General features: G+C 41.6%; 2 protein-coding genes across 2 annotated transcripts in view; both read left to right on the top strand.

Moving 5' to 3' along the window:
• Nucleotides 1-1,562: 1,562 nt before the first annotated feature.
• Nucleotides 1,563-9,654, top strand: kcnk1b (potassium channel, subfamily K, member 1b). The gene is made up of 3 exons (XM_084021181.1): nucleotides 1,563-2,085; nucleotides 4,342-4,737; nucleotides 6,768-9,654. Exons 1-3 carry the CDS (start codon nucleotides 1,731-1,733, stop codon nucleotides 7,025-7,027), a joined length of 1,011 nt encoding a protein of 336 aa, XP_083877307.1. The 5' UTR covers nucleotides 1,563-1,730; the 3' UTR covers nucleotides 7,028-9,654.
• Nucleotides 9,655-17,348: 7,694 nt separating this feature from the next.
• The window catches only part of slc35f3b (solute carrier family 35 member F3b), a 41,788-nt gene continuing 31,484 nt past the window's right edge, over nucleotides 17,349-27,652 (top strand). Inside the window, exons 1-2 of the mRNA XM_084021364.1 lie at nucleotides 17,349-17,550; nucleotides 18,335-18,549. Coding sequence (XP_083877490.1) covers nucleotides 17,456-17,550; nucleotides 18,335-18,549 — 310 coding nt within the window. The 5' untranslated portion in view covers nucleotides 17,349-17,455. The remainder of the gene's footprint in view (nucleotides 17,551-18,334; nucleotides 18,550-27,652) is intronic.

Raw genomic sequence — 27,652 nt, forward strand, 5'->3', positions numbered from 1 at the left:
TAGCTTTACACTCCTCCCAACACAAAACAACGTTGTCCCACATCCTGTAACAACGGGAGTTTATGTAACCCTGATTTTGATAATGCCTTTGATAGTTGACTTATACACAGAGACCCAAGATTACACTGATACAAATATTTGTTTTAATTCAGTTGTCAAAATGAGACAGGGAATATTTCAATTAGAGTTAATATGAGCTAGAATTCAATTATATGATTTATTATAATTAACTTTTATCTTAAGTGGTTGCTGCAGCTTCTATTCATGTTATTGACTTCTTGAAACAACAACAATCAGTATGGTCTTTGTCTCTTCATAAACCCCTTTCACATATGACTTATGTATCTCAGCACTTCATTTCTATATTAAGCTGCTGTTGTGCATTTCTAAATAATGTCTGCACTCCCTAAATGTTACATAGAGTTGAAAGTGGCCAAAATTCTTGCTGCATGAGTTTAAACCCCTAACCCTTACCAACTCTGCGCCCTTTTCCTCTGCCCCTTGATCCCTACAGACACGCTTTGCCTAGATATTGAACCCTGGCCTCTGGGATCAGGGAGCAGAGCTTAACCAGCCACACCACCAGGGTTGGGGTTAGGGTATAAGTAAAAATATATAAGCAAAAAGGTCAAAATTTGTGTGAGGGTTGGGGTTTGGGTTGGGGTTAGGTTTGGGGTTTGGGTTTGGGTTGGGTTAGGGTTGGGGTAAGGTTTCGGGTTTGGGTTAGGTTTGGGATTTGGGTTGGGGTTAGGGTTGGGGTTCAGGTTGGGGCTGGGGTTAGAGTTGGGGTTCGAGTTGGAGTAAGGGTCAGGCTTGGGGTTAAGGTTAATTCCTTTTTTTTAGGTTTTAGGGTTAGGGTAAGGGTTGGGGTTATATATATATATATATATGATATACTTTAAAATCAACCTTTATTATTTAAAGCCAATAAATGATGATGTCCAACACACTGATTTATCTGGGGGGTAAAATTGTTGCTGTATACCCCTCTGGGACTGGGTAGTTGGGCCTCTGCTCGCTGTACTCAACATGCTAATATCCTGGGTATCGATGGCGTGTCATCTCCACTCTCTCTTATCACTACATCATTGATTACGAAACAACAGGCGAGGAGACAACACAACGTCACATAGTTCTGACGTGTTCACTTGCTTTGAATTGATATTTAAAGTCTTAAAAAAAAAAAATACTCCAGACTACCAGACAGTCGGTGTTCTGTGGAGGAGAGAAGAGGAAACTCTCACGTCACACGGCCTTTGTCGCCGCCACATCATTTGCTGCCTTCAGGGGTCATCTGCAGCTCGGAAACAAGAGAACTACTACTACGGGAGCGTTTAACTGATGGTTTTACGGGGCTGCGGGTGCTTTTATAACAGTTAAGCGAAGGTTTTGAAGCCCATTTGTCACACCGTAGACGCCCTAGACAACCAGAACCTCGCAAGTGGACCAGCTCACACACGGATGATATCCGCATCCGGAGTCCAATTAGGCTACAGCTGTTGTCAGAAATACAGTAGTGACGTTTTCGACTGTACGTGAACGCCTCAACTGCCACAGCAGGTTTCGCGGAGGGGGAGGAAGAGAATCCTTACATGAGCTTTGTCTGTGACAACATTCCTCTCTTTTTTGGGTTGTATCTTTGGTCAAATAGCGCGCGAGGCGGTTAAATAAATAACAGTTCTATTTATTTAAACCCGTAACGTGATAACACGAGGTGATACCTCCTGAAAATGCTTCAGTCTCTAGCCAGCAATTCGTGTGTGCGCTTGATGCAGAGTCACAAATCGACGTGGTATTTCGTGTCGCTGGTCTTGGGGTACGTCCTGTATCTGGTGTTCGGCGCGGTCGTCTTCTCCTCGGTGGAGCTGCCGTACGAAGACCTCCTGCGCCAGGAGCTGAGGGCCGTCAAAAAACAGTTCCTCCAGGAGAACGAGTGCCTATCCGAGGAGCGCCTGGAGCGCTTTCTAAAAAAAGCCCTGGACGCCAGTAATTATGGGGTTTCCATTCTGAATAACGCCTCGGCGAACTGGAACTGGGACTTCACGTCGTCGATGTTTTTCGCGAGCACGGTGCTGTCCACCACAGGTACGTTTGTTGGGTTCCCGCCGGCGGGGTCGCTATGGTGATGCAGCCCACCAGGTGCGCATCATAGGAGACGTTTTCCTTATGTTTTGTTTTACCTGAATGGCACTACTAACCCACCCCAAATATACAAACAAACTACAACTATGGCATCCTGGATGTAACCAGGCAGGTAGTGGAAACTAATGATGTGTGATATAATTGTAACTTATCAGGCCATGACGCTCTTTGTATTTATAACTGGTTATTTATGTACAGAAGTTCATAAACATCACTGCATTAATTCCTACAAAAATAATCCACAGTATACCTGCTGTATTGCAGACAGAAGCTGCCCTGTATCCAGTGTTAAGGACAGAAACCCCCACCCCTCCAAACATTCACGTTCCAGGCAACGCCTTTAAACAACTAGCATGCTTTTCGCCTGTTTGTTATCTATTGCTCAAAAGAGCACGTCTTGCAGATGTTTGTCAGTGAGAATACCTCGAGAACTTTAGTCTGACTGCATGGCAGCAGATATCTCGGGTGTTTCGACATAATTGTGCTGATACTGTGTACAGTTTCTTCCGGCTGCATACAACTTCTCGCCTAAACAGAGACTTAACAGATCTGTGAATCAGATAGAGCACCTTCTTTCTCTCTTTTCAGTCTAAAACTGTTATTAACCACAATGGTACTTTCACAATGTGATCTGCATTGTTTTTCCCCCACCCCCGACTATAACTATATATAAATGAAACACCTGCTTGTTGGTTATTTTTGGATATTTCCATTACCTTTGAGTTACGACAGACGTACTACAAAATACTGCATCAGACAACGTGAAAGCATTACCTTTAATTCCCACCAGACGAAAAGGGGACAGAAACCAATGTTAAGCATTATTAGAAACATTTGCAATATTTTGACTTTGACCTAAAACCCCAAAGTGCATAGCTCGCTTTCTGTCGTTGCTATGGTAAAAGAGGAAGTGTGGTTTTGGAACGCTGTATATGATGTATGATATAGATGAAGCAGATGTTTTGCTCTCCACAACAAGATAAAGGTGTGAGCTTTATGAAGGTATCCATTGTGCAATTGACAAAATGTGGTAAAACAATGTAACATAGCATGCACCATGCAAGTGAGCAACTCTGCCAGGTGCACAACACAATTTCATTGTCATCTTCACTTAAGACAATGTCACACACACTAGAATTCAATATAAGTGTGTGAAAATCTTCTCCATCGGTTCATGAAATCCCTGCAGGCAGCAGGACTGATAAGTCCAGAGTCTCTGAAGTGCCTCACATGCTCGTTCACTATATTGCTAGAAAAACAACACCAGGCTGCTTCAGTATAACCAAACACACGTTGAACTGGTTGGTTTTAACATGATATAATGCTTTTTATGAAGGAGATGTTGTTAATCTCTCAAATTAATTCAAAATATGAATCAGAATCTCCCCACAAGAGTTGTAAACGTTCGATAAGTTGAATTCAGTCCAGCAAGGTTAACATGAGATAAATCAGTCGTAACGGAACATTAGTTGACATAATGAAATCGAATCATCCACTTATCGGAAAGAAAATGTAACGGTAAATGTCGCCATGTACTTAAAAGCGCTTGAAGTGGTCAGAAGAATAGAAAGGCGCCATATTATGCAATTCATTTCCTGTTACCTTCACGATGCTCACATCTAAGTTTCGCTTCGTTTGGAGGATAACATATGTTTGTGGTGGTCGAAGTCAAGACATTGAAAAAAGTTTCTCATTATTTTAAGGTACTAAGTCATTATTTTGGGGATATTTTCTCATTATAATGACTTACAAGTTCATTTTTCCCCATCACAGTGGTAGAAAATGGGCTTCCATGCAACCCTACTGCAACTTCTTCATTTGCACACTCTTGTTAGTGACCCGTGGTATTCTTAACACTCTTGTCAGGTACATTTCATGAGAACATGTTCGTTTTTACAGCAACACCTCCTTCACCTGAACGTGAAATGTTCTCAGTAATCATCCTCTCCTTGCCTGAAATTGCTTTAATTGAGCCTGTTCCTTTTTACTTTTCTGTTCCTTTGTTAAACGACTCTTCGATGTAATTATTGACTCTTACCGACTCTGGCAGTGTGTTATTTGTCAGGAAATCTGTTAAAAGGGCGTTGTTTCATAAGAGCATGTATGCTCAGGAACATCAAATTGAAATACAAACAGGAACAGGCTGATTTCCATGAACCTATTTTTATTCATTTTTGTGACTTGTTTCATTTCCTGCAGGATATGGTCACACAGCCCCGCTGTCAGACGGCGGGAAGGCCTTCTGCATTATCTACTCAGTGATCGGCATCCCCTTCACCCTCCTCTTACTCACCGCGGTGGTGCAAAGGATCATGGTGTTCAGCACGCGAAGGCCGATCATGTACATCCATATGCGCTGGGGTCTGCCGAAGCCACTGGTGGCCATCGTTCACGCCACTCTGCTCACCATGGTGGCGGTCTTCAGCTTCCTCCTGATACCTGCCGCCCTCTTCTCAGCGCTGGAGGACAACTGGAACTTCCTGGACTCCTTCTACTTCTGCTTCATCTCCCTCAGCACCATCGGCCTGGGTGACTACGTACCCGGAGAGGCCCCTAATCAGAAGTTCAGGGAGCTCTACAAAGTGGGCATCACAGGTGAGTTCTGATGATACGTCTTCCTATTTATTTCCATGCGTATGAGGCTTTGTACTGGTATGTGAATCATTGTAAATACATCATTATAAAGCAAACGTGCTCCGAGGCAAAATATATTACAGATGAGACGACTGGTACAAAACAGTGGTTCTGTTCTTGCCTGCATTTCAGGATCATAAACTCGAATGCTTCCTCATATAAAGAGGATATAGCTGTTTGCTTTGTTTGCACTGTAATCCTAATTTACACAACACTATGTAACATGTAATATAGTGATATAAATGTGTTCAGGTGAAGTGGTCCCAATGTCTCAGAATACATGTTGTAATTATTTACTGATTTGAGATTATCACATGTTTTATGATGTGAACTTTGAGCCACCTGGAATGACACAACCAGCTGGGTCTATTTGTTTTCTTGTAGAGAGAACCTATGTAAAAAAACGTGTTGCATTATTAAATGGTAAACACATGCTTAAAAATGAATAATAAACAGATTGGACTCGGGTATGACGATGGATTATATTGAGCTTCACCCTGACTCACAGGTTCCTGTTTATGAGCTAACTTTTATTTATTTATTTATTGCACTTACAGCCTTAGGTTAGAGACAAAAGGAGATATGATTTATACCTATTCCTACTACCTGACTGATCAATTATAGGAATTATATTGCTATTAAATACTATTGACTTTAAAATAGGCTGCTATTAAAAAACAAAACAAAAAATAGAAATTAGCTACTGCAGAATATCGTCATTAGAGGTTAGGCATAACCTGTTCAACTCCATGTCATGGAAAATCTGACTACGTGAAGCATATATTCTGCAAACATCTAAACAATGCATAGCTCATTAAAAAGCGTTCCCTTGAATTATCTTTTTCCACGGTTAGACTATTGTTTAGCTGCTGCACGCTGCTCACAAAGAACACTGTTCTCATCCTTTTTCCATTCTGTTTCAAGGCCTTTTACATAATCAGTCAGGTAACACAGCATAGTGCAGCGCAGGAGATAAATGGAGCCACGGCCTAATGGAGAGGCATTGATTGCGTCTAGTGGGTGACTCTGCAGCTTTCTCTCTGCACCACTATCAGGGCTTATAGTGACAAGAACTTTTGTTAAATGCCAAATTCAATTTGATCCCAATTTTGGGCCTGACAGGCTGTGGGTGTGCATGAATGTCACTGTTGTGAAGTGTCGCCTGCATGCATGCGTGCGTGCATGCGTGGGTGTGTTATAAGCGCCACCCAGAGAGACGTCATTCAGTAGGAACAGTCAGTCTGTAGGAGGAGAGAAGGCTGTCACACAAATAACAGCGGACACATTGGTACAACTGTTATCTGTGAAGAAGTATGTCAGTGTCGGAAGTGACTTTACTATGAAATGATGGACAATTTGTTTGCTGGAGTCTTGATTTTGGCCAGTGCTTTTGGTGATGCATTTGCATTTGAGGTGCAGCACTATTCTATGTACATACAGTAAATTCTTATTTGAGTCCAAAGAAAAGGGATTTCAAATGTATTTTAAACAGTTGCTGGTCCGGACACAACAGCTTTGTCAACATGCTACTTATAGTGCTGTAATACTCCTACTCCTTTGTCAGTAGTATGAAGTGGTGCTTATACAGTAGGTAGGGTTTGACATTAAACTGAGAATTTACAGCAGTGTTTCTCCTCCTAGCTCACCATTTAACAAAGAGTTAACAGACATTCCACAAAGCACACACTCTGTTGTCAACATGGTGAGGTAGCCACTGCCCTCTTGTGTCACTGCATATAAACAACAGTTTTTAGGACAATCATGAAGAAATCCATTACTTGTAATCATAAAAAAGTGAAAATTTACAGTAAGAAAAAAGAGACTAAGTAGTATAAATTGTATAAAAACGTACTGATTTCTCATCAGTGTTAAAGAAAATGCAGGGATAATTTGTTTTTTACATGCAGATATTTAACTGTGCTACTCAGTGCAGCCAATTGCTCATACTTCTTCTAATTGACCTTCTTTCTTGCCTGTGTTTGTCTCGCCAGTCTATCTGATCCTGGGTCTGATAGTCATGCTGGTGGTGCTGGAGACCCTCTGTGAGCTGCAGCAACTGAAGCAACTGAGGAAGATGTTCTACCTGAAGAAGGAGAAGCCGCAGGACCGCCTCGCAATTTTGGAGCACGACCACCTGTCCTTCACCACGGTGTCCAGCAGAGCCACGAGTTACAGGGAGGGCAAAGCCCAGTCCTTTCTTAGCATCCAATCCCAGCTGACTTCTCCCAATGACGAGCCCATGACCCAGTAAACATCGCCAGAAAAAAACCCATCTATAGCAGGATGAAAATATAAAAGTAGGGGGTAATACATGGCAGACTACAAGTAAATAGAATGAGTCGATCATTAAGTCTCTGCTGTAGGCATTCTGAAAATTTTAGTAGTAAAACTAGTTGAGACAATACAAACCAAGCAAACCGTCTCCTTTATGAAACTACACTACTGGCAGATTAGTGCTATGCAGGAGAGATTCAATTTATGCACATTAATAAAAGGGAAAATTAATATTTTAACTGGAACAGTAAAGACAGTAATTAAAAAAAACAACCTGCTGTATTTATAACTCACAGGAGATAATCTCCTTTATGAGCCGCACTATTTAGAACTTTTTATAACATAATTGGCCTCTTAAATCTTGCTGAAATATAGGACAATTATCTGTAGTCTGTCACAAAATACAACATATGAGTCTTATAAATAGAGATGCTTGACTGGTATGTGGACTGTACATAATCAGGTTAATATTTTAATGTACAGATAGTCATCTAGAATTTACATTCCTATTAAAGATGAGTCAAAGTGGAGCCAAAACATAAGAACAACTCAAGTCATCCTTTGAGTTTCTGATGATTTTATGCTTTATGCGCCGGCAACAGCCGTAGCCAGAGGCATTATGTTTTTGGGTTGTCCGTCCATCTGCCCATCCGTCCGTTCCAGCCTTCCGTCCCATTCCCGTGAACGCCATATCTCAGGAAAGCCTGAAGGGGATTTCTTCGAATTTAGCACAAATGTCCACTTCTCCTCCTCCTGAAAGCATCGTTTAAAGTGTGACATTTTTTGAATATGAAGAATGCAAAACAATAGGCTTTGTTTAAATAACTGCCAAGAAGAAACAATTCACTCTGCACGTAAGAACGTAGATTTACAGTCTATGTTTTGTAGCATTTTTGGCTCATCTTTATGGAGGTGTTAACTGTTCTCTTTGGACTCGTCACACATTTCATTGTGAAGGATAGTATTTGTCTGCAGGTATATGTATCTTCTCAACACGTTGGCGTAATATTTCAAAGTTGTCCATGCGTGATGACGAGCACTATAATTTATTCATGTGTCCGAATGTGTGTGCGTGATTGTTTGAAAAGGGAAGTAGAGGTTAGCCTAGCGTGAAAAGGGAACCGCAGATTGCGTTTTACTGTCGATAAAGAGCTCTGTGCTGAAGGCAGGCAGAGAAACAGGAAAAAGAAATTGATGTAAATGTTCGATGATTGCTCCAAGCCAGAAAAGGGCAACTATTTTACTGTATTTACATAATTTGAATGTAGAAATGTATATTTTTGACATGAACGTTCACAACATTTTAGTTGTATATTGACGAAAGTAATTACTGTACTTGAATTGGTGCATCGGGAAAAAACTTACTTGAAATTGAATTCAAGCAGCAGGAGTGCAGCTAAAACATCCCAGTTCTAATAATCAACCAGTTTTTAAATCCGCTTTTTTCAACCAAAGATAACTTTCCATAATTGGAATTGAAACCAGTGCAGTACACTTTCCAGTTTGTATGAGATTGACATTGCACTCCTCTGTGTATTTTTAAAAAAGATGTTTGTATCAGGAAGAACGAATATTTGAAAGAAGCACTTAAATTCATGCCATTATCCACCCTGTAATATTCCGTTTGTGCAAATAGACACCCACGTGTACAGTGTAGCTTTTTTTTAGTACCTGCAATAGAAAGACGTGCATTTGTTATGAATTTTAACCATGTCTCAGTCTCCGTTTGGAGCTGAAGTTCTGACCTCATCTTTCTCTTCGACATCGCCGCATCAAGACACAGTCGCCGCCTTTTTATGAAGTCTTGAATGTAATGTTTTTTACGCCGTTTGTTACAGTGCGATCCGAGGGCCCGACATGAGTGTAGCAGTGCTCCTCGCTGCCCTGCTGGCTCTGCTAGCTCTGCTAGCGGTGGTGAGATTATTTGAAACCGTGTGTACAGGTGAGCTGTGGCAAGGTGCCGTGACCGCTTGCAAAATGAGCTTCGAGTGTGTCATCACCTGAGTTCCCCACTGATCTTTAGTATTGTATTTTATAGATCAGTGCAGTTCTTTCATTCTTTTTTTTTATTCCACCAGTCGGCCTTTGTGTAAACTGTGAAGCATAGAAACTGTCCGTATTGTCTGCTGAGAAAAAGGGGAATTTGAAGTTTGCTAAGCAGGGGTTTCTCTTGATGTTTCACCGTTTTGTAGGTACATTAAATAGATCCATGTCATGCTTTTACCCTTCAGCGTTGCCGTTTTCGGCGGTTTTTATCATGCACATACCATTTGTGTCAAGGGTGAGGGCTGTCGGGTAAAGCAGTTCTGTTCAGGGAGTAAACATTGTGTGAAGGATTACAAATGGAAGCACACTGACATTATTTATTTGTGTTAACAAAAGCAACACATTTGGGGGAAAAAATGAGAATGGCAGGTTTCTGTACGTATCTCTTCAGTCGTTGGTTTTGTGCACCTGTGAGTGTTGTAGCGTTACGATGCTGATATTGTAATACAGAACTGCCACGAAGCGCCGAGTTCTTCTGTAAAATTCATTTTAGCGTTAGAAGTGAATCCATGAACTGTAAAATATTAGTGTCTTAAATAAAGTGTTGGTTGAATCAGACTTATTTGTTCGTCTTTTTTCCTCTGCTGCACTACATGCTCTATGATGATGGAAACTAGCTGATCTGACGGACTCCCTCCAGCAACTCGTTTGTATTTACCATTAAAGTGTTCTTCAAATGAATACATTAAAGGGTGAGAGGGTCCTCCTTTCCACACACAGAGGAGCAGAACGAATGACAATGGGTGTTATTATGCGTTGGGTCTTTTTTAAGCATTTTTAAAAGAAAGATTGTTGGTTAAATGATACTTTAAAACACTGTTTTAATCATTTATTTCATCTTTGAATGAGAAATGGAGGTGTGAACACCATCATTGTCTCCATCATAGAAGAGCTGTAATTGGGGGTGAGCAAGAGGCTCACGTAGCGTGTGATGAGCAGGAAAGGCTTTCTTATTTAAGCATGAAGTGCAATGATTTGCACATCAGACTCATAATATATGGTATTTCATAAAAAAAAGAACATTAGCTGTTGAAGGACACTCATTTATGAAGAGAAGTTGCATAGACAAAGTATATATTAGTGGCTTTGTTATTACTGTAAAATTAAAAATGTAGGTATATTCAGTAATCTGATTCCTTTCCACCTGTAATTAATCCCAGTACTACAGAATACATGGTATTGTATTGCTACTGGCAGCTTATGTCTCTCTGAGGGGAGAACATTTAATTATGATAAGAGGGCTGAAAGAAAATAAACACTTTTATTTTATTCAGAAGCTGTAATTCTTAAGCCAGCATCTGTTATCAAATTGCACTACCTGAATAAAGATGAGGGTGAGGAAGCTCAGCATGTATGTTATGAGAAAACTATTACCTGGGAGCACACACTGTAATATAAAATAACTATTGAGATTCAGAGAGTGAGCCAGTTTGAGTACAAATCTGTCATATTCAGAATCAGAACTGCTCCCTGCTTTGAAGCACACAACCATCACATTTATGATGCATACAAAAGAAAATAGCTTCTCATTTAAATGCATGTGATGCAGCAGAAAAACCTTAAACAGTATTTTTTGGAAAGGCTCAAGAAATAATGAGAACAATAATGCAACAGCACATTTACTACATTTAGGAGGTTAGCCACTAATCCCACGGTTACTATTCACACCCTTATGATTTATTCATAGCAACGGTTCCAAACCTCTGTGCGAATTGCATTATTTATTTTTAAATTAACATTGTTCTTTAAATTATAGAATATGAACATAATAAAAAACAAACAGTAGCTATTAAAAAAGTGGAGCTTTATCATTCTGGCGTGCAGGTGGTGTTAAAGGTCATGTCCATCAAAGGTCACCCCAAAATGTTGAACACTGCCTGTCCCTGTCACGTCCAATCACAATAAAGGAAGGGCGGGACAAATAGCCTAACCAAAAGATGTGAACAAACATGTTTTATGGTGAGTATGTGTCAGTCTTATTGTGTTAGGCTATTGTTTTATTGTTTCCCCTGTGGATTTATGATGCCCTCGCTGAGATCTTTCCCTGCACACAGAATCTCATTAGCCACATAAACTGGCAGGTCTGTCCTCTCTCCTATACGTGCTTCATACACCTCAAGAATCAGAGAAAATACTCTACCATGTGCCGAACATTGTTCCTGACAAATTGTTAAAGCAATTTCTTGACTTCGCTGTAGGTTTTGACGTTGGTATTTCTATATTTGCATGTCTGCTACTGCTCTCACTTTCCTTTGCAGCAGGTGGCGCCTGTTCGGAAATCGGGCCCCTTTGTGGAGAATCTGTAGCCTGGTTGATGTGAATACATGAGTATGGGGGGTTGGGGGGTTGGGGGGGTGAATTACAGGCCTGTTTACATGAAAACAAAATGTTTTCAATGCCAGGAGGAGAGAGGAACCTCTTGGAAATAATTGTGTCAGCACAAGGTCTGCACTCAGCCATGAAGAAGGAGAAGAACATCGCATTTATCCACCAACCTTTTTCTTGTCTTTACCTTTATTTTTCCCGTTTAATTTGCTCCCGCGCACAAACACTAACGTACAACCCAACTGTGAGTCGAGGCAGCCGGGCTGTCAGTCACGAGTGTATCAGGGCAGAACAGGACTATCCCCTGAAGACCCGTCGCTACACTCCACCGGACTGAAATGTACCCACAGGTCCTTGTCATTAATATTGCTATTTGATCTTTTTATGCATCATTCATACGCACACACAGGAAAACTACCTGAGCCTGAGCTGTGAAGATAAAAAGATTTCAACCTGATGTTTAAATCCTGCAACCGGAATGATTTTTATGTTCCGCCCTGAAGGTGAGAAACGCATCGTTACAATGAATCGTCTTCTTTATAGAATCCGCCTTCGGTTACATTAATGTAGAAATAATGCATGTGTTTCAGCTCGTTGTGCATGTGCAACCAACACCCACTCCAGCAAAAGCCCCCAGAGTAAGAGGCACTGCAGCAAAATGTGTTATTCCTGACATTTCATCGGTCAGGTTTAACAACGAGTCCAGTGTTGCAACTTTGGCGCCGAATATGCTGCTGGTCCGGGGACTCAGGGGTCATACAGGACAGGGGGTGGGTTGGGTTGGGCTGGACTGAGGCAATGACTGGCATCTACCCTATAGCACTGCTTTCCGGTGGTGGAGCAACTCTATTTATATCCTGACACACACACACACTGGGACTATGGGAATGCATGAGGCCTCAAGCACAAACATTCCCCATCGCCAACTCTATAACTGCTTTCCTTTGCTACTGCAAACAGAATGCTTTCATTTCACTAGACTTAAGGGGGTGTTTATAATATTTTCTAAATTAGTAGTGTGGATTTGCATGAATTAATATAACCCAAGCAATAATTAAAATGAAAAACGGTGCATTTTAGGTTGTGGTAAAAAGTCATACTTTCTTGGCATAAAACGCTATATATGCAAACACTTAGTAGGACATCCATACTGCCCCAGTTAACTCTGCCTGGAATGTATAAGAGGTGAGACAAAGTGACAGGAAGAGCTGGGAGGGAGCGGAGGAGAGAGGGAGGGGGGAATGGATGCTGCAGCATCGCTCTTGCAACCAGTCTGCAGTGAAACCTCCAGCGCTGCAGTGTGAACTCCCTTCATGTTTCATACAAAGGAGGCACAAGCACATTTATTAGGTGCTGAATTATAAACATGAATGAATAAAAAGGGTAATAAAGTAAAATAAATATCTGTATTCTGCTGTTCTCTGTAGTTCTGACTTCTGATGAAAGCCACCACAGGTCGAAACATCATTAGTGATGCTGAAACATATAAAGCAACTCTTGTGGAAGCAACAGCATGATGCACTTCATCACCCCATTAAAGTTATCAGATGGGAGTATGATATCCAGCTGTGAAAGTGCTGACAAAATGTCCACTAATTGGACGACAGAAAGCAAATAACCGTGCGGTTTTCGACCAACGCAATTTGTATCAAATCACAAGCACACGAAAGAAAAAAAAATACTGACAATTATGACGCTGACGCTATCGGTGCGCCTTGGAAATAACCTAAAAAATGGCCCGGTTCCAGAGATCTTGTCCCCGTGAAGCCTTCACACCCCACAACTCACCGGAAAATAATTGGTTATAAATATTCAGAAGAAGCAATCACTTGTTTCAAGTGGCGAATGTCAGAGAAGCCTCAGGACTTGGAGAAGCATGGTGCCGAGTTTTCTCCTCACCAACATGTGACCAATTACTCCAAATCCCTTTTGGCAAATTGGGGGGGGGGAAATATGCAGCACAGATATTTTGTCTAAGACATATAAAGCAGGAGGATAACAGTGGAGTTTCATTCTAACAAAGGAATACTCCTTTAATATGACATGTTAATATATGGGAAATTAACAAGTAGCTTGTTCCATTGCATTTATTCAATTAAAAATATATATTTAACAATATGTGTGAATGTTTAATGGTTGAAAGTGGTGTGTTTTAAACTGGAGGGACCCCAGTTCAGTCACTGATTACATGTATAAGTTAGCAGTTTATCAGCTATGTTTTAATGAAAAACATTTCCAAAAAGGCATTCTGTGTGAACTATTATGAAGCTGGAAAGCCTCTCTGAAGTGCCATTTACCTGCTGTTCCAGAGCTGTCTTTCAATATTAATAGCAACACAGTGGAGAAGGGTCTGCGCATGGATACTTCCAGAACTTTAATCATATATTTTTATCTTGTTGTCATTTGTCAGCAAAACTAAAAAGGGAACATCTAAGAATGGAAATCAGGGCAGTTATATCTGGCCAGACAAGACGACGGAAGATGCCAGTTTTTTTTCTTTTTTTTCTTCTTTTTCTTCCCACTGGGGCCGTTTGCCTCGGCAGCTAACTGGTTCACAGTGTTGACATATAATAGCATCAGCGGGTCCTCTTACTCCTCTCTTCCACAGAGATTCTGGCTCCCTTCCAGCTGTGTGTCAACCTTACCAATAATGGCAACTGAATAACAAATACACCCTAAAGAAAGCACAGGGACCCTTGGGGCTAAAGGGTGCCGATTTCATAAAGGTTATGTTTCCTCCTGGCTGAAATCAGATTTCAGCAACAGAGGAATAGACGCATCTCTCTAGAGTAGAATAACAAACTGCTCCTCATGCAAACATAAAAGTCACTCATCAAATGCTGAGCTGAGCTATAAAAATGTTTATTTAAATTAAAGTACCTCAATGCATTCACAGTGATGATTGTTTTACTGGCTTGGAGTTTCACTTGCATTGGCCAATCAGCTGTGGCCTGTCGTACTGTTTCCAGGCTGAAAGCTGCATTAAATATTGATGGTGAGAAAAGAGAAGTTTGACATCATACTTATTTAAAAACACCTGAGCGTAAGAGAAATCATGAGAATTAGGTTTATAAAACAACTGCTTTTGTTTCTGACTAAACACTGAAGCATACACTTGTTTGAGAATAGAGAAAGGAGCTGAAGGGGAGGTTATAATGAAGGATAGGGAAATCTCGATCCCACGCTTTGACTGTTTTTTTGCCATGACTACAATTACCATAAGTAGCCTGGAACCATTTCAAATTCCCTCTACGTTCTAGAAATATATCATATGTTGAGGGTTTTTTTGTTTTATTTTTACGATGTCAAGCATAGGTGCAAATAATAATAGGAATATTGTCAGAATTCTATTTTGCTGTTTCAGCTTCAGGGTGCATGCTGGCTCATCATCACACTGTCACGACTAAGTGACACTCAGTCATGACACTGAATAGAACATCGTTCAAGTCTTCTATGAAAAAGGTCTACTGACAAGTCACTACAAAGAGTATTTCTATGCCCTTTATCAGGACCACAGGCTGCTAATGTTACCATCAAGGTATGTTTTCTCATCATAAAATAACATAATTCATCCATATAGTAAAAAAAAGTATTTTATTTTAGATGCCTTATGATTGTTACAATAAAATAAACATGCTTTTGTTATATAACATCATTGCCATTAGTATGTCAGTGAGTAACACTAACATATTACTGCTACACCTGTGTTTGACAGGTCGTCATATCTGCTGTGAGAAAAGGTCTACAGATCTTTCATCACGACAGCAATTTTGACGTGTCATAACAGTAAAAGCACAGGTGTAACAGCATTAATAATGGCTCCATTCTATTAAGTACACCGCATGCTGACTCACTGGGTGACATGCAATGGAACCGAATCATTGTTAACCTCATTAGTTACGCCACCAGCACTTTTTTCCAAATCTAAATGTTTGCTTTGATCAAAGAAACCATTAGACCTGTATTTCTGGAAACGAGCCGCTCATTAGAGAACTTGAAAGGCTGGCCGGAGAGTTAATGTTTTCGCCAATTATCTTGTGAATCATCTGCACTGCGTTTTCTATTTCTCAGCCTCGAGTATTGACTCTCACTTCATGTTTGAATGTGTCAGCACTACGTTCATATCTGCTGTTTAGATAGTGATGGGGCTGTGTCGGGGAGGGTGTCCACACTGTTTAGTTTGAGTGAAAGCAGAAGGTCGAACAGTGGGAATTGATTTGGCTTTGGCCGAGCTGTGAAGTCGAGAGGTGCATTATCCAAGATGAACCCGATCCTCTTCCCTGAGACTGCCAAAGGGAGGTGTTGACCCAACGATTGATGACTAGACTCGACTTTTCTTTCTTTTTTGCTCGAGTAAGCACACAAACACACACACACTGTTTGAAATGTGAAGGCCGTAGCTGGTCATTGATCGATGCAAAACCCGTCTATATATATATATATATATATATATATATATATATATAAAAAACAAAAAGACAGTCACCCTTCTTGTGCTGAAGTCCGCAGTCAGCAGCTCACACAATGCCGACAGAATGCAGCCAGCGGACCTCGGGCATGGGACCTTTGAGCAACACTATCCCAATCACACAAGGTAGAACTCCTCTCTTTCTCATTGTTAAAACTGCATGCACTGCTTAGGTTCCTCTACGGACAGATGCACATCTAAACTTTGCCAAATTTAATGCAAAATCAGCATGAAATGTAGGTCATCTTAAGCTCCATCGGTTGACGGTCATGGTTCTTTCTTTTTTTTTAACAACACAACAGATACTACCTGTTATTGTTGCACACTTCACAAGATCAAGGCAAATACAGTTAATGGTTTTCATTTCCGAGAAGCTATAATCACCACCAGTGATCATAATAAACCCGTCACTGGAAGCATCGCTCTGATTGAATGTAATCAATTATATCCCGGTAATTGTCTCTGATTGGGTGCAATTGCACAGAAACAACATGTCCACTGCTACAGTTCTACGTCTGTTCCCCCAGACCTTTATAATACACCTTGCTATCATCTTTAAAATGCTGGTGGACTCTTTAGGTAAAGTAGACTATGAATAATAGACCAAAGGGGAACGCAATGGCCTGTGAATTATTGAAAAATCTATAGTTGCTGCTTTTCTAACAGCAACGGTGTGTTGCACACCTGTGCAGTCAGTCCATCTTTCTGTGATATTCTGCGCGATGATGGTGGAAAATCCCTTCTCATCCGTGCAGCACAGCTATACCTGATATGAAATGTTACAAAAACAACTAGAAATAGCAGGAATAATTGACATGTTTGGGGCATAAGCAGGAGCTTTATTGTTTCACAGTTGGCAATATCTTGCAGACAACTGTACCTCTGCCTCACATTCCCATTCCCCTTTTTTACCTTAATAGTCTTTTGAATACCACCCAGAATACCTGTTACGAGCTGCTATTGGCTCCATCAGATTAAAAATAAAACACCTACTTCAAACTTCAAAGTGAGGTTATGTGTGTGGGTTTATTTATTTATTTCATCTTGAGCCTGGGAGACTTGCTGTGTCTGAATGTGACAGTTTGAGGGGAAAGGACTGGACTCTTTGAGCCACAAAGCCACAAAACAACACATTTAGATCAGCTGTAAGGAAGAGATCTGATATGTGCAGATTGAGATTTGAATCCCACTAGAGATCTTTGTGGCGTCCGGGAAAGACAGAAATAAAGCATAAATATTGGAAGTCTTGTGTGCATTTATTTGTATGACCTACTGGCAGTGACGTCAGATACCCCACGTTAAAAATGATTGTATTAGGTACAAATTCGTCAGCTTTACAAGAAATTCTAATTCCAGTGCATCCAGTAGATGGCGCTGTTGCAGCGCCTGCAGGACCAGAGCACACAGCGCACCCTGTTCATGTTGGAACAGAGTCTACTGAAGTATCCAGGCAGGCATATATATATGTGTGAGGGGTTGAGGAAGAGCAGGACGGCGGTACTGGTCTCCGTCAGCCTCGATGAGGATTCAGATTCACAGTAGCTGCCCCGCTTAGTGGCCTTAAGGATGTACGGGGACGGAGAGGGCACTGTGTGGGACCGGGTCGGACGGCCCCACCGGGACTGCATGTGCTACCTTGGACCTCCTACTTTGATGCCGATGTAAGACATTTGAACTTTTCTGTTTGTGAAGGCGTTGTGAGACAGTGAGACAGGTCCAGCACCTGTTGATCCCATAGGTGTATTGATTAATTACATTGACTTTACGGGGCAGAGGTGTTAGGATAATATCAGGACAGATTTAGAGTGTGAATTTGACGGACGTCATACATTTATTTTTATTATTATTATTTTTTTAGCTGATAGTAATAGTTGTGAATCAGATTGGGGGGTTGGAGGACATACAGACCTATTGGTCCTGTTTTGTTGACGGTTTGATAACAGCTGAGAGGCTGACAGGTCACCACTGTGACACTTTTCTCAGGTGTATTTTACTGGGTTTATTTTATCCCACCTGCTGGACACATCCATCTTTTTTCTTTTTCTTTAATCTCAGCTATGATGAAATGATGTTAAGCCTTTACTGCACGCAGTTTGTGCTCCAGTGATGTGAAGTCATCGAGTAAATCACTCGTGATCGATTCATTCCTCATAAGTAGCCTATAATAGGAGCTGCATAGTAAGCCATACACAACAGTAGCAGGAGCAGTCACCTCCGCTTAGCGTCGGTCCGTGCAGGACTCAGTGAAGGATGATGATTTACAAGAGAGGAGCTGCAGGGGCCCTGAACGCCACTCTCCGTGGAGCGGTAACACCACCGACTCGCCCCGCTTTAGCCAATGAGAAGCCTTGTCTTATCGGGTCACAATCAAGTGTCCACAGGCTGGCCCCCGTCCCGCCGTTTGTGTCTTGTAACCCCACTTTTGTTTCGCTCTCTTCCCCCCAGCGGGATGCGCAAGTCTCCCGACGTGAGCCCCAGACGGCTTTCGGACATCAGCCCTCAGCTCAGACAGCTCAAGTACCTGGTGGTGGACGAGGCCATCAAGGAGGACCTCAAGTCGTCGCGCTCGGTCGAGGACATCAACAGCGCGTCCATAGAGGAGCGGATCCTGCGCATCACCGGCTACTATGGATACCAGCCTTGGAGCGCGAGCTACAAGAGTGAGTCAGTGTGCATGCTGGAGCTGGTGTTAACCCCTGTGACTGCTGGTACTGGCCCCAAGACACAAGTAGTTTACATGCACGGTTGGCCCCCCCAAACTAGGCTAATTGTCCTGGTCAAATCTGGTTTGTGCTGTTTTGGGAGTCCTTCCAAAAGCTAGATGAAGATGGGGTTGGATGAACACTGATTCAGGTGATCTTTTAACTACAGGGAAGCATTTACTGTCAGAGTTGTGAGTATAATGAAAATCACCCTGTTTTATTTGTTTTTTTTTACCAACCAGAGGCCAATTTGGACATTTTGGGGCCCCCCATCACTCAAACTTCCATCTTCTCATCCTTTACATTAACAAGAATTTGTGTGTTATTCAAATAAGACAATCACGCCACACAGATGTTGCACATCTTCATCATTGTTTTCCAGTGAATTTGAATTTGCACACTCTGAGAATGAGTTGCTGAAGCATCATTGTTGCTGATGGTTGCTGCAGACAGTGGAGCTCATTTTTACTTACTGGAGTTTGTTGAGGTTGGAGCCAGACAGTTGCTCGGAGCAGTTGATTCTTTGAAGAAAAGAAAAAAAGTTGTCATTACAGCTGTTATTCCCCCTCACTCATTTCCTTTCTCTGCATCATCTCTGTTTGACGATGGATTACAGTCTCGCTTGGCTTGCTCCGTCTTCATCTATCTTTCCATTTTCTATCAATCTTGTGTTCATTTTTTTTTCGTCAGCAGGATTTTGTTGGTTGATGACCCTAAGCCGGTAGCCGGTGGAGCATTTTTTTGTAAATTTCATATGAGAAACTGCAATATTAAACAGCTGCGACGCTACTTTAGAATTCATAGGCCTATACCTAACATCTGAACACTGCAGACTTCACAAGACAGCTGCTGTTCACGTCTGAATTTGTCTTGGACTGGCGTTGTGTCAAGGGACGGGATAGTCAAGTAATGTGGAATATACTACAAATATTTTTTGAGAGATGCATTATTGCATGTTGAGAAGTTTTCTTTTGAGAAAGAGCGTCCGATTAGTTCAATGGATCAGCAGACATTCCTGATATTTAAACAGTGTAAACAGTGATACAGTTGCTGTCTTGTTTAGTTCGTTTTTTTAAACCCCCAGTCCTAAACAAACTTTTTTATGTGCCGGTATTTTATACACTTCCTTTTCAGTTGTTTGAAAATGATTCAAGGAAGTCGTTATCTTCCGATTCAACTGCCTAATTATAAGAGCCGTTGTGGAACAGACAGGGTGACAAGAATGACAGTGCTCGTTAGAGGACTTGTGTTTTTAAATCCCAAACTGAATGGGTGATATGAGAAGTGGCCACTTGTACATGGGTTAAATTACAAAACGCAATCACCATATTGAGAACGGAAATGTCCCTCTGAATAAGCAGACACTACTTTAGTCATGTGGTGTATAGTTTGCCTCCTTAAAAACCACTTGTAGGGCAATCACACTGCGAATGTAAGATTTCATGATGAGCTGCGCTGTTGCGTCAGACATAATCTTGCTTGCGTGGCCATCGAGGGAAAATGTTGGGTTCATTCAGCTCGTTTCCGTTTCTAAAGTAAAATATTCCAAATCCCCACATTTGTCAGTTCCTTCTGGATTCCCGTGGATGCAGAACAGAATCGACACGCACGACCCGGCTACTCAGGACTCACTGAAAACTAGAAAGCAGTGACTAATGGCTGAAGAGTGGGAGGCTGAGCACTTCTCAGTGCAGTGTTTGTTTCATTAACCGCAAACCTTTCCAAACTGGCACATGTGCTTTTGCACAGCAGAAAGCAGAGTGAGAGTGAAAGTGGGGCAAGTAGTGAGCCGTGACTCTGAGGATGGAAGTTGGCCGTGTGCCTCTCTAATCTGAATAGGAGACTGCAGGCCTCACAAACATGCAGGGATGCTGAAAAAGTCCTCTTAACACACAACTGAGTGTGTAACAGAGGCAAATGCAACATGAAAATTTGGCTCGGATGGGTAAACTTGGATATAAGTGAATTCTTGTCTCAGACTTACAGACAGTGTGACACCACAGTGAAGTCACCAACTGGTTTGTGTTTGGCATTTTGGCGGTTGCCATCACATGAACCCTGCCTAGAGGAAAACACTCTTACTTCTCTTTGAAAATGGTCGTAGATGGAGGGATTGATGTCTGTATCAAAGAAAAGGTCACTGGTGACTACAGAAAGGTTATTGGAGAGAAAGAATATATATTGAACATAGAAAAACACTTTTAACTCATTGTTGTTTTAAGATTTGGTATCCCTCTATGTTTTTTTCTATTTCCCATCTCATTTGTTCCAATTTTCCATCTGTTTAACCTGTGAACTACGTTTTTTAATCCTCGAGTTGGCATTTTGGACGTCGCCATCTTGTTTTTTTGTAAGTAGAAGTGACACGAGAGTGTGGAGCCCGAACACTGAACAAGACATTTTAAGGCGACCAAATGTTACCTAACAGAATTACCTTACATGGATTAAAAACACACTTTGAAAGGATTCAAAGACAACAGACCGGACATCTCCGTGGTAACGTGTCAATCAAAAGGTAGCCACGCCCTAAAACAATCTATTTCACTCTATATGGGACCATAATTTACAAAATGAATGCCATGCTGTCTTAAGAAGACTTGAAACTACCATTGAGACTACAATGATTAAAAGGTAATAAATCAAGTGGGACGTAAGGCACTTCTGCATTGGCTTCACTTTTCAGAACCAGAGGTTGCCGCATGAAACCTATGTCGTAAGATTTTACTTTTGTTTTTTCATTGATATCCTGCTTTTGATCAAAGTAGTGACTCAGAGCTCAGACACGTACACTTTCACAGGTTAGCTTTGAAATAAAGCGGCAGATCAATGGTTCCATCAGTGCTGCAGAAATCCTGACATATTATCTAATGTATGCCCATTCACGCGAAGGACTACTTCTGCTGAATTCAAACAAAATGTCATCTTATAAAAACCAACTCATGTCATGATTATTAAAATGTAAATGAACGCTCTCTTCTCTTCACAGACCAATTAGAGTTTTGACTGAACAGAAATTTAATTTGATATCGCTGCTGCAGGTAATCTGCTTTAGAGATATAAGGGAACTCTTTGCAGGAAAAGCGGTTAGTGAAGACCTTATTTTAAACTCAGTGTGTCATCACTTTCCCCATTGCATTAGGATTCCTCCTCGGGACATAAAACACAGCTTAAACTACATCATCTTGAGTTAATATATTGGGGCATCTTGTTCCAATGTATTTAATTTTCCTTTCAGTCATCCTACTGGGTCATTTTTTTGTAGTTTTCAGGCCGAAAAGCTTGTTTTAATTCAGAGCCTCATAGACAGAATTGGAGTTCTCTAGGATGAGACCTTTCCTTTGCCTGGGAAATAATAATCCCTCAAGGTTTGTGAAGATCCACTGAGAACTAAAGCATTTGTCTTACAAACACACTTCTTTTACTAATTTACTGGCTCTATCTATCACAAATGTAACGTCCCCTCCGGTGCAGATCTAGAGCTTCAAGAGGCATGAAATGAGGTTGGTTTCTATTTTGAGCTCAGGGTTTTTTTTGGCGTGGTGAGATACACCAGTGGAGCAGGTTGGAGAGAGAGTCTATGTGCTGATGTACACATTCACTGGCAGTAGCAGGCCAGCTGGAAGGGTTGGCCAAGGTATGGGCCGGCTGCGATAATGACACCTTTCAACTCGGCAGGAGTTGCGGGGAGAGATGGGAATAGTTATGCAGCTGCTTACGGATAAATCCAGCTCGCATACATACTTGATTGTAAATCAAAGTCAGAGAACAAGAGGTTTTTCTAAGAATCTCCATCAGTTAAACCCCCCTCAACAAAAATAGACCGGCTGGAAGTTGCACTGTGAGTGAAGGCTACAGCTCGAGCTTTTTCCTCACATTGCCGTTCTGCTATCACTGATTCTCTCTTTGAAGTATAATCCACTGCTGAATAGGCACTCTCAAAGGATCTCTGGGACATCAGTCAAATCACAAACTCAAATATCAGTCCCAGGCAGTCTTTAAAAATAGCCGTGCCAGTATTTACACAGTGGTTTGTAAATGGTGCGTAATAGCCGAAATGTAATTTTAGTCTTTAATTTGTCAAGTTCATTGATTCAGAAAACTTGTTTCACCCTTTTGTTCTCCGAGTTCATGTGTATTCGACTGAAAGTGAAACCTCTCCATCCTTAATCAAGTTCCTCCGACTCTCTCCCGTATTCATGCCGAGCCACTGCACGCACAGAACAGGCACACGTCTCGCCACGAAGGCTGATGTTCAGTCGAGTGTGCGAGATCGTCTTCCTATGTAAACAGAGGCGGCGTTACAGAACGTGCACATGTTCACATGCAGTCATCCACGAAGCAAAACGAAATGGAGACAAAAAAACAGGAGAGCATTTACATAAACAGTCCATTACCTCGCAGGGTTGCATCCCTATCATGTCATTCTTTTGTTATGCATTCATTTTTTAAAACACTGCTTCATATTTAAGTGATGTGCACGATAAACAATACACAAAAAAACAAAACTAAAAGAAAAATCCCCCGAGGACTCGAGCATCATGGTATATTTAATATTTGATGTAAATGGTTTATATGGCCATATGGGATGATTTAGACAGTTCTTCTCCACTATTTATGCATTGATAACGGTGAAGTCTCACCAAAGGAACGGAGGAATTGGGTCTGCAGGAGTACGAATACTGAACTGAACTAGCTCTCAGTCGACCACAAAGGGACTGCAAGTCAGCAATGACAGGATCGAGGACACAGTTAAGTGCAAGAGACATTTCTGACTGTAGCGTTTTGGGCTTATCCTGATTCAAACAGTGAAGTACCAAGCATATTGACTCAGGTCTGGAATTGAACATAAATGAGGTTGGAAGGTCTTTAAAAACACATTAAGAACGGTTACTAGAAAAGAAATCATAGGAATTTCTGACCCACTTCTTACATTTCCCCACTGTGTTTCTAAAACACCGTTTTGAGCTGAACATTTCTAGTGTTCCACCCAAGTGGAGCGAGCAGGGCTCCTCTGAACAAGCCTTTTTTTTACCATCTCCAGCACAGTAGAAGCTGCTTCTGTTGCGTAACATCACATCAATAATTGATAAGGATGCATAGATCATCAGAAACCTGCTCCCAAAGTCCTGCTTGTGCCCCCCCCCTCCCCCCTCCTAGTCTCTTGTCTCTTTCAGCAGCTCAACTTTGCTCTCAGTTGTCGTCCAAATTGGTAGAGATCACCACGGATAGAGCGGCGGATGCAGGGGGTGGTCACACTTCCTTGTAATGAAAATCCTGCCAGTTTAATGACAAATCCTGTCCCGCTGTGCTCCCTTTCTCCACCTCGCTCCTTTTATCCGCCGTTAATTAGGAGTTGTGAAGTGACGACTCCTACCTCAGCGTAATTAATCCACGGTCTGCTGTGGCCATACATAGCACGTCTTTGTCTGCGTTGGCCACAGAAGAGCAGTGCTCGGGAAGAGAGGGAGCAAAGTGTAAATGGGGTTGATGGGAGAGTATTGATAGCAGCTTCTAGCGCTGATACACACAAACACAAGCCTTCACCGACTGCCATGAAGTAGTTTAAGGGCCTTCAGTGCGTAAACGCAGAAGTCTTGTGTGTTTCGCCATGCCGTCCACATGGATCCAGTGTTTTTGCGGCGTGAAAACGCACTTTTTTGAAACCAGCTCTTAGGGTGGAAAAGAAAAAAACGGCCCCCCTCCGTTTCGTGTTCGTTTTCATGTGGATGGCGAAAACGAATACGCTGACGTCATCGCCCCGACCCTCGAGCCTGACTTCTTCCCCCGCTACGTCTCGGAGCCGAGAGAGGGGGGCGATATTCCGGGAAAAAGTCACAGATATGCTACTTTATTACGATGCTAACAAACAACCGCTAGCTAACTTCCCATGAATGTAGGCATTTATTTGTCTAATTAATCCATCCCAACGTGTGACAACGCCTCGTCAAGGTCCTTAGGGTGACGGCTGTTGATGCTTATTGTTGGTTTTATTTATACGGGACAAATTGTCATCTTATGGGTGTTTATTGATCGGGTGGTCGGGCGGAGATTAGCCGTAACTCTCACGTGTTGCCACAGCAATGGCAAACATCCGGTCAAGCTCCGTCTCTTCTTCTGCGTTTTTGTAGCAGTAACAGCGCCGCATAAGGGCCTGGAATATGTACTACAGCGCGCTGAGTCGTTTTCAGTGGATTCGTCTGGACGCAGATTTTCTTGAAACGACGCCAAGGCAAAACGGAGAAAAAAAGTTTGTTTTGCTTCGTCTGGATGGGCCCTAAATCTTGCTTACTTTAAGACTTTAAACATCTTTCTGTGTCCACTTGTTCAGCTAAAAGCAGTTAGTGCAGATGTCATTATTATAAAAGAAAAGAAAAAGGTCCAAAAAGAAAGAATACTGTAAGAGTGAAAGTGTGAAATATTGAAAAGAATAAGAAACAAAGTCACCTCTATCTATATCACAGTCCTGAGAAGTGTAGTTTCAACCGATCTAATTATAAAACGTTGGGCACCTCCATCGTATCCTTGTGCCTCTTATATTTGCCAGAGCAATCCTCCCGGCGCTCGCCACTTCAAATTTTCAATCACATCAGGGCTCTCTGCAAAATATAAGCTGCCTTTACCTTCTCTGCTAGATTTGCATATGCCATTTCAACTTAAGCTCCTGCATTGACACTTCCATATTAGCAGAGCAGTATGCAGGGTGCATGACCTGCTCACTGCAGAGATGCTTCAGAATCCAACACTAAACAACACTCTTCAGTGAATAATACAGTAAGAGCTGTTTCATTAGAGAACTATAGCAGCAGCAAGAAAACAAAAGACAGCAAAAGACAGTAGAGGAACACAAGTGGGTCGATTGGTTTGTTTCATTTTGTTCATTTGTTTGTTTGATCTGTAAAAATGTTGGCTAAATTGTTCACCTAAAAAACTTTATAAAAGGTGATAATTTGCCGGTGTTCCATTAACAGTTATTCCTCCTGCCAAAAACATTCCTTTGATGCGAGTTTCTTCAGGGTTAACGTCAGCATTAGTGTACACAGGCTGACGGATGAGGAAGTAATTCTTCAATTGTTGAATCGTGCTTGTTTGAAACACATTTTTAGAAGTCACAGCCGATTATGATACAATTCTACTGATGCAATGAGAGTGAAAGTTATTATTCTACTTGATGTGTTGTTGCAGATTTGTGACTTCTTCATCTATGATAACATTTTCTATGATCAGGTTCTGCACTCGCATCAATATAAGAAAAGCAAATTATTCAGAAGTAGTCCTTTAGGTCAAACGTAAAATTCATAGAAAGCAGGTCTAGTTTCAGCTAATTTGAAGAATGCAAGAATGATTTCTCTAGACTGCAGTGTGGTTTCATACTGTAGCTGTTTGTATGTACAACAGGCAAACCACTGACCCACTGACTGACTGCTGTGTTGTACCACACAGCATCACTTTACTGTACCAGCAGGCATTACATGCAAGGATTACATACGGTCCAGATACAAGACTTTGCTGGTAGCAGAGATGCACAAGTCCACAGTCACACATATTTCACCCTTCAGCAGCTCTGCAACTATGTTTGCTTTTCAAGTGTGCCTGATTTCCCACAGATCGGTTATATAAAAAGGCAAATGTAGATGGGAATGAAAAATATTAAAGTGTGGTTTGATTCTCTCCTCAGATCCCTTTTTGACGATGTGCTATTATTATCATCACTTCTTCCCTGCAGACATTCAACATCTGCTCAAACCGCCTTCTTATTTTGTGCAGTTTGTCTGTTTTCGTTTGTCTGACAGGCGTTTCCTCATTTACTGTGTCTACTTGCTGCAATCTCATCGATCACCCCATTTGGTCCACGCTCCTGAACTTAATGTATTCCAGTCCGATCCTCTCTGCCTTTGTTTAGCTCTTCTATTTGTCTTGGTGGTCACTTTCCTTCTCAAGGTAAAAGCAGGAGGGAAACAATTTATTCGATTTGCGAATCTTGAGATTTATGTGGAAAGGCTTTCTGTTCTGAAAGGCAAAGGAGAAGCAGGAGCAGCGATGCACGGCATGTGAGGAATAGCTCTGGTAAACAAACTCATTTAGTTCAGCATTTCCATACTAATAAGTCAGTATTAATGATGTAAATTTGAAAGATGTTGCAGCCTGCTTATTTTCAGCCCATTGTTTAATATGATAGTTAAGGCGTGTCAAATCATACTACGATTAAGCATTTTTCAAGAATTGATCACTGTGGTCCTATTAATCATATAGAAGTGCTGTTTTCTTGTATCTTGGTTGGGAGGTGAAAGAGTGTGTTGTGGTGGAGGAGGGGCTCAGGTTGTGATGGTGCAGCCTGGGGCGAACCAGCAGGTGGAAAACAGTACAGTTAGGCCTCAGTAAGCCTCACACCAAGCGTCTATGCTGACATTGTGCTTAACTCTTCAAGGCAAAGCGGCTTCAAAGCCTGGAATTGAAGGACTAGTTCGATCTTTGTTTCTTAATGGTTGCTAAAGGCAAGGGAGACACCGAGCTGGAGAAATAGTCCATAACTTCCCATAAAACCCCACACTTTGGTTTTAGTACGGATTAAACAAACGAGATGTAAAATGTTCATTTGTGAGCTTTGAGATGCATCAGCTTCATGTTCTCTGCACAGATTTGCTGCTGATGACGTACACACAAGCTACTGTAAATGTGTGACAGCGAGTTGCTTCTTAAGAGCCACACAAAGTCTGAACAGATCTGTCAGGGTGAAAAAAATAGGGTCTCAGGGACTCAGAAGAGCAACAACAAAGAAGACCAACTGGATGCATCTATTTCTAGACGATAGAGACCCCCACACTGCCTCTGTAGTGTGAAAGTAGAGCTAATTGGTGTGTCTTGCATGAGAAGAACCATCACTGGTGACTGTTTGACAGCTGATCCCGTTTGTGTGAAATTGTTCAAAGGGGAATAATCCTCACTGAAGACTGCATACGCTCTAACTTTAATCTTTCCGGAAAGATGTTTTTTTAAATCTACTGGTTGGATGATTTAATTAATATAGATAGAAATTTGGACAACAACAAGCTGATTATGAGGA

This window comes from Eutrigla gurnardus (assembly GCF_963514095.1).
Source record: "Eutrigla gurnardus genome assembly, chromosome: 11".
In the NCBI taxonomy this organism is placed as follows: Eukaryota; Metazoa; Chordata; class Actinopteri; order Perciformes; family Triglidae; genus Eutrigla; species Eutrigla gurnardus.